Below are 7,845 nucleotides of genomic sequence, written 5' to 3'. Positions count from 1 at the left end.
ATAACCGTCTTAGTGAATATTTATCTAAAAAAGGTTATACGAATGATGAAATTTGCCCGTGTGTTTTCATAAAGAAAACAACGTCGGAGTTTGTTATACTTGTTGTCTATGTCGATGACATAAACCTTATTGGAACGCAAATAGAGCTTCAAAAGGAAATTGATTACCTAAGAAAAGAATTTGAGATGAAAGATCTCAGAAAGACAAAGTTATGCCTTGGTTTGCAAATAGAGCATTTGACAAACGGTAAACTTTGTCCATCAATTTGCCTACACAGAAAAGGTTTTGAAACTATTCTATATGGATGGAGCACATCCATTAAGTACTCCGATGGTTGTTCGATCACTTGATGTGAATAAGGATCCATTCGACCTCAAGAAAAGAATGAGGAACTCCTTGGTCCCGAAATACCATATCTTAGTGCAATTGGTGCACTAATGTATCTTGCAAATACTACAAGGCCTGATATTGCATTTTCAGTTAATTTTCTAGCAAGGTATAGTTCTGCTCCTACTAAGAGACATTGGAATGGGATCAAACACATATTTCGGTATCTAAAAGGGACTACCGATATGGGCTTATTTTATTGTAAAGATTGCAGTTCCGATCTGTTGGTTATGCTGATGTTGGGTACTTATCTGAACCGCATAAAGCTTGGTCTCAAACAGGCTATGTGTTCATATGTGGGGGTACTGTCATATCTTAGAGATCAACAAAGTAGTCTATCATAGCCACTTCATCGAATCACGCTGAGATTATAGCTATTCATGAAGCAAGCCGAGAGTGTGTGTGGTTGAGGTACATAATACATCTCATTCAAGAAAAATGTGGTTTAAAATGTGACAAAGTACCCACAACTTTATATGAAGATAATGCAGCATGCATAGCAGAACTGAAAGGTGGATTCATAAAAGGAGATAGAACGAAGCACATTTCGTCAAAGCTCTTCCATACACATGAGCTCCAAAAGAATGGTGATGTTGACGTACAACAGATTCGTTCAAGTGATAAAGTGACTGATTTATTCACCAAGTCTCTTCCAACTGCAACTTTCAAGAAGATGGTGCACAAAATTGGAATGCAAAGGTTGAAGGATGTTCTTATTAGGGGGAGCTAATACGCATTGTACTCTTTTTTCCTTATGAGGTTTTGTCCCACTGGGTTTTCCTTGTAAGGTTTTTAATGAGGCAGCTTATATGCTTATTGTTAGACATTCAAGGGGGAGTGTTATGATATATATCAATTATAGTGAATGTCTATCAAGATCTATTTGATACCTATCAGGATTTGATGTATTTATCTTTTAGTGTGAAACTAGGGGCAAATTCTCCTTATAAATAGAAGGGTTTCCTTCATTGTATATTATCCCTCAAGAGAAGAAATAACAATTACTCTCTCTATTCTCTCTACTCTTCTTCTTTATTCTTTCTTGTTTTATAATAATTATATAATTTTTTATTTTTTTCTATCAAATATCTATCATCCTAAAGTGACTTCTTTAATTTTTCTTCTTTGAAGTTGGTCTTTTAATGCTGCTTTATTTTTCTTTTAAATTGTTATCGTATTTTTTTTTATAGATATCACTTAATTGTTCTCGTAACGTTTCATCTTTTAATAGATTCAGTATGCAATAAGAGTTGTCTTGGTTTGGATTCTATTTATTTTAACAATAAACCTGGCTTATACTTTTTAATGAATTGATGTTGTTTTCTTTTTCTATAATCATTAGCAGGTTCCATATATATATATATATATGAAGGATTGGTGATATTAATTTAGGTATCGACGACTATATAATTGGTAACTTGTAGCTTTCAAGAATAGGATACGCTATGAGTTTACATATGATAGTTTATCATTGAACAAGAAGAATTAAATTATGATAAATAGGTGTTTCTTTGTCTTAATATATTTTTCTACTGGAAAGTGCCATGTTACTGAAGCTTAACTTAGCATGATTCAGATTATAGCACGATTTCTTCTATATATACACATATAAGGGCATAAGCTAATTTGTTGTAATAGAACTCATAGATTATTAATATGTGGATTGATATATAATTCATGATTAGTATTATGCAACGTTTATATTTATTATCATTATCTATTATTGCTTTTAATTTTAAAGGCTCAAGTACATCACATTTGAAGAATCTTAACGTTGTGCCAAGTCATATATTGCTACAAAGGGAGTTGCTTTAGAGGTTACAGGTTTATGATTAATGAGTTTTTTGTACTTAATTGAAAGTAGAAGAAAAAGGTGAGTTGTTCTTTTTTTATACTTATATAAAAGAATTATTAATATAGAGAATAATATGTAGATTTTTTGTTCTTATGAGCATGAGATCTTATTTTTTCACATATTTTATATTTATTTTCCATAGATTTTTTTTTTAAAATGAAAAGCGAAATTGAGATGATTTAGACATGTGAAAAAGAGATGCATGGATGTCTTAATATGGAGATATTAGAGATTGGTGATGGATAACTTTAGGAGAGGTAAAACTAGATCAAAAAGGTATTGGAGAGAGTTGATTAGACAATAAGTTACTATAAACAAAAATTCATAGTAATTAGTATTCCAATTTTGGATCAGGAATGAAAAAAAGACCCAAAGAAGGAAAATTCCGTGAAATTAGGAGGTTTAGGAGTTTTTATTTTTTTTACCATATCACATTAAGTAATTTCATGCACTTTGAGCTCTTTTTATTAGGGAAAAAAAACTATTTTTACTAAGTTGAATAATGTACAAACTCCAAACATTTAGGAATCCACTAATGTAAATTCAGTACGTATAATTAAATTAGAGTGAAAAACGGACTCAGCTTGCCTTTATTATCTTTAGTCTCTAATAGTGTTTCTACAAAAAAAAAAATAAAAAAAATTGATACACTGATATCTTCTGAAATTGGATTGTGAAAGTTGAATAAAAGGACATTAAAAATCTAGATCTAGCTATTTGATTCTTATTTTAGCAAATTACTTCAACTACTCTGACAAAATATTTTTGATCCCACAGATAGCTTACTCTCTTTGCCACTAGTGTTCAACATTATTTCTCAAACACGGGGGTTTATTGCTAAACGTAAAAAAGGTGCGATCATGTTGAAAGTCTCTTGTTTTTATTTCTCGTTTTTTCTATATGCTTGTGGAAATCTACTTGGAATTTCAGTTTTCATCACGAGTAAAAGATATAACTGAAAGATTTGGTAGTCGAGTAAATGATAAAAATGATCCCTTGTGTTTTAAGTTTTTAGATGTATGATTATAATTTTTTGGAAGAAGGAAGAGTAAGGTGTAAGCATAAAACGGATTATATAAACTTATTCAATCTTATATATAATCCTATGAATTACTCAGGAACGTTGAACTTAATGATTTTCATATACACATAATAACAATAATTCAATAAAGAATTACTTACCTGAATTCTCCATGGTTTTAGTGGAAGCACACTAAGAGCAGAACGTATTGTTTCTCTCTCTTAACCTTACTTTTCAGAATAAATTATGATGAATCTTATTCTTCTTTTGGCAGAAAGAGGACCCTTTTTATAATAGGGAATAGTCAGTTATGTTTTCTCATTCCATCAACGTGATTGGTGGATACAATCACTATCCTACTAGAAGTCGGTAATTGTGGATACAATCCTACTAGGAGTCAGTAATTATCCTACTGGGTAACTTTTCATATAGATTAAGGATTTAACTTATTCAATTATTAGTAAACCAACAAATAAATTAATTGTGTGGGCCATATAAATTTACATTCTCCCACTTGGCACACACAATGTTAATTTAGTGGTTTACTATGTACGTCAATTATGTGCACAATTAACGTTAAATTCAACATCATTTGTCATCATTAAATAAATCAACTAAAATGAGTCATGGCGGTTGTACGTCACTTTACTTGACATATTTCCTTCCATGTACTACAATATTAGTCTATTACCTAACATAACCTTTCAAATACATACTGGGTCCAACGATAATACTTAGAATACCTTATCTAAGTCAGAACCTGTCATCATTATTCACAATATTATGTATACAAAAGAAAACAGGTAACAACAGAAACATATATAATTTGAGCTCAAAGTATCAATTACATAAACATAATAAAGTCTTTACATAAAATCATTCATCGCTATCAATAAGACCCATCCTTTCAACATGTTCAATAAATGTTTTGGGCGGTAATCCTTTCATCAAAGGATCAGCAATCATAAGCTTGGTGCTAATATGTTCAATTGACACTTTAACTTTCTGGACTTCTTCGTTAACCGAAAAGTATTTCAATTCCATATGCTTAGCACCTTTCGAATACTTATCATTTTTTAGAGAAGAATAATGCAGTTGTATTATCACAATAAATTTTCAGCGGCTTGGTTATATTGTCGACTAGTCCAAGTCCTGAAATAAAGTTTTGCAGCCAATTAGCCTGGACTATGGCCTCAAAGCATGCCACAAACTCAGCTTCCATAGTGGATGCAGCTATAACAGACTGCTTCGCACTCTTCCAGGATATTGCTCCTCTACCTAATAGAAACAAATATCCAAATGTAGATTTTCTTGTATCCACACAACCAGCATAATCTGAATCTGAATATCCAATCACATCTAGATGATCAGATCTTTTATAAGTAAGCATATGATCTTTCGTTCCTTGTAAGTATCGTAATACTTTCTTTGCAGCCTTCCAGTGATCCATTCCAGGATTACTTTGATATCGACCCAGCATTCCAACAGCAAAACTGTTGTCTGGTCTTGTACATGTTTGGGTATATGTAAGACTCCCAACTATTGATGCATAAGGAATTTCTTTCATTTTCTTTCGTTTTAAGTCATTTTTTGGACATTGATTGAGACTAAACTTATCTCCTTTCTGAATGGGAACGGGACTTGATGAGCATTTTTTCATTCTAAATTTCTCTAACACTTTATTAATATAGGCTTTCTAAGGCAATCCCAACAGTCCTTGTGATCTATCTCGAAATATTTCTATTCCAATCACATAGGATGCCTCACCCATATCTTTCATTTCAAAGTTATTAGAGAGATATTTCTTGGTATTTGCAACAAACCAAGATCATTAGTAGCAAGCAAGTTGTCATCAACAAATAAGACTAACATAATAAACTTACTTCCACTGACTTTCATATATATACACCGATCAACAGTATTTTCTTTAAATCCAAAGGTGACAATCGTTTCATTAAACTTAAGATACCATTGTCGGGAAGCTGCTTAAGTCCGTATATTGACTTCATAAGTTTACACACCATGTGTTCCTTTTCTTTAAGGCATAATAGATAAATATGACCATAAACTTGACACCAAATTATAACTTTGACCTTAAACTTTGAAAGTGCACAAATAGGACCTTTAACTATTCAAAACCTGAACAAATATGACCTCCGATTTGCAACCCCTATGCATGAGTTTCACTCGCGCCTACGTGGAAAGGTAATCCAATCACATAGTGCCACGTCATTAAAAGGGTTGACTTGGAGGGAGGTTATATTTGTGCCATTTTGAATAGTTAAAGGTCATATTTGTGCAATGTCAAAGTTTTGTTTTTTGTGTTAAAACGCCGTCGTTTTTATTACTCCCTCCGTCCCAAATTATGTGTCATCATTTCCTTTTTAGTCCGTCCTAAAATAAGTGTCGCCTTTCCTTATTAGGCAACTTTGTAAAGACGCAATTACCCTTTTACCCTTATTGGTCCCACTTAATTAAAAAAAAGATATTGGCACATTTTTTGATAAAGGATAATTTGGTAAACTTTACCAAGTTTTTCCTTTTTTCTTAAACTCCGTGCCCGGTCAAATGGCGACACATAAAATGGAACGGAGGGAGTATTATTATTATTATTATTATTATTATTATTATTATTATTATTTATTTCTATAGCAGCAACACCTAACTTTTTTTTAATTAAAAAAAAAAAAGAACAGCCACTAGCAGGGATTAAACCCGTGCAGTAGGCTGAAGGAAGTGCCCAAGAAGAGCAAATAACACCACTGGGCTATCTAAGTGTCTTGTTTCATGTGGTTCAACATTAATATACATACATAAATATAGATTTTTTACCTTATATATACAATATAATTTTTTCACCGAGAGGGTTCAGGTGAACCCCATGGCAATCACATAGGTTCGCCCCTGCGTTAATTTAATAACATTTTAATAACATTAATTTAATATACTACTACTACCTTCCTTAATAATGTTTTATTAAACTATAATTTTTTTATTATTAATATAGTTTCATCTTTAATTTAATATTTAAATAAATTATATTTAGATATATTATATAACTTAAATTCGCCCTCTGCTTTATAATATATATACATACCCGCGCGATTTTTTCGTATGAGGTTGACCCACCTAATTAATAAATCTTCAATATTGCTCTTTTTCCGCAATGACAAAAGAAATTAGATGTCATTTTCATCTTTAAGCCAAAAATAATGAAAAAATAATAGTGAAAAGTCATTTAAAAGTCATATTTGTGCAGTTTTGAATAGTTAAAGGTCATATTTGTGCACTGTCAAGGTTTAAGGTCAAAATTATAACTTGATGTTAAGTTTAGGATCAGATTTATGTATTGTGCCCTTAGATTTTAAGCTGGACACGCCCAATTTTGCGTGTTGAACAAGCGTTTTGCCACGTAAGATCGAAGGTCATATTTATGCAATTTTGAATAGTTAAAGGTCATTTTTGTGCACTGTTAAAGTTTAAGGTCAAAGTTATAATTTGGTGTCAAGTTTAGGGTATATTTATGTATTATGCCTTCCTTTAATAGAAAACCCCTCAGGTTGATTCATATAAACTTCTTCCTCCAAATTTCCATTCAGAAAGGCTGTTTTCACATCCATTTAATGTAGCTCTAAGTCATAATGAGCTACCAAAGCCATTATAATTCATAGATAATCTTTTCTAGAGACAGGTGAAAACGTCTTTTTATAGTCAATGCCATCATTTTAAGTGAAACCTTTGGCAACAAGTCAGACCTTGTGACGTTCGATGTTGTTAGTTGAGTCGCGTTTGGTTTTAAAGACCCATTTACACCAAACTCTTTTGAAACCTTCGGGTAATTCAACAAGATCCTAAACTTCATTCTGTTCCATAGATTTCAACTCATCTTTCATTGCCTTTATCCATTTATCAGAATTATTGTTTTTAATGGCTTGTGAAAATAAAACTGGATCATCATCAATTCCCAAGTCAGTTCAGACTCTTGTAGATATACCAAATAATCATCAGAAATAGCAGCTCTCCTTTGTCTTTGAGATCTTCTTGATGCTACTTCTTATGGTTCATCTACTACAGGTTCATCAATTATGGCTTCATTAGTAAGAATATTAATTTGTTGTTCTTGTTGATTACTTTGTTGTACAACAGCTTCAGGAACAACAAATTTAAAAGAAGTACAGGGTAGAGGAATTTGCCCTCTAACTTCTTTAATTTCCATATTACGTGGTTCTTCACTCCCCACTAACTTCGCCATTCTCAATGAATCTAGCGTTTCCAGTTTCAACTATTCTCGTACTATGATTAGGACAGTAAAATCCTTACTCCTTTGATTTTTCTAGATAACCAATGAAGAAACCACTAATTTTTATTGAATCCGGTTTCTTTTCTTGTGGATTATATACTCTAACTTTTGTCGGGCAACCCCAAACATGCAGGTGCCTCAAACTAGGTTTCCTACCAGTCCACAATTCAAAAAGTGTCTTTGGAACTGCTTTAATAGAATCCTGTTTAGTAAGTAAACGGCAGTGCTTAAAGCATACATTCATAACGAAGGAGGTAAAGATGAATTACTTAACATACTCCT

At 32.0% G+C, this 7,845-nt stretch overlaps 1 protein-coding gene across 1 annotated transcript; it reads right to left on the bottom strand.

Moving 5' to 3' along the window:
- Nucleotides 1-4,332: 4,332 nt before the first annotated feature.
- Nucleotides 4,333-4,830, bottom strand: LOC124895624 (secreted RxLR effector protein 161-like). The gene has a single exon (XM_047406065.1). The coding sequence runs from the start codon at nucleotides 4,828-4,830 to the stop codon at nucleotides 4,333-4,335; it is 498 nt and encodes a 165-aa protein (XP_047262021.1).
- Nucleotides 4,831-7,845: the final 3,015 nt, after the last annotated feature.

This window comes from Capsicum annuum, unplaced genomic scaffold (assembly GCF_002878395.1).
Source record: "Capsicum annuum cultivar UCD-10X-F1 unplaced genomic scaffold, UCD10Xv1.1 ctg83328, whole genome shotgun sequence".
Taxonomy (NCBI): domain Eukaryota; kingdom Viridiplantae; phylum Streptophyta; class Magnoliopsida; order Solanales; family Solanaceae; genus Capsicum; species Capsicum annuum.
Note: the sequence above shows the minus strand (reverse complement) of the source record. Positions and strands in the feature narration are given on the sequence as shown.

Bases quoted from the DNA above. Each gene is read 5' to 3' on its own strand.
- LOC124895624 (XM_047406065.1), bottom strand. From the start codon at position 4,830: ATGAAAGAAATTCCTTATGCATCAATAGTTGGGAGTCTTACATATACC.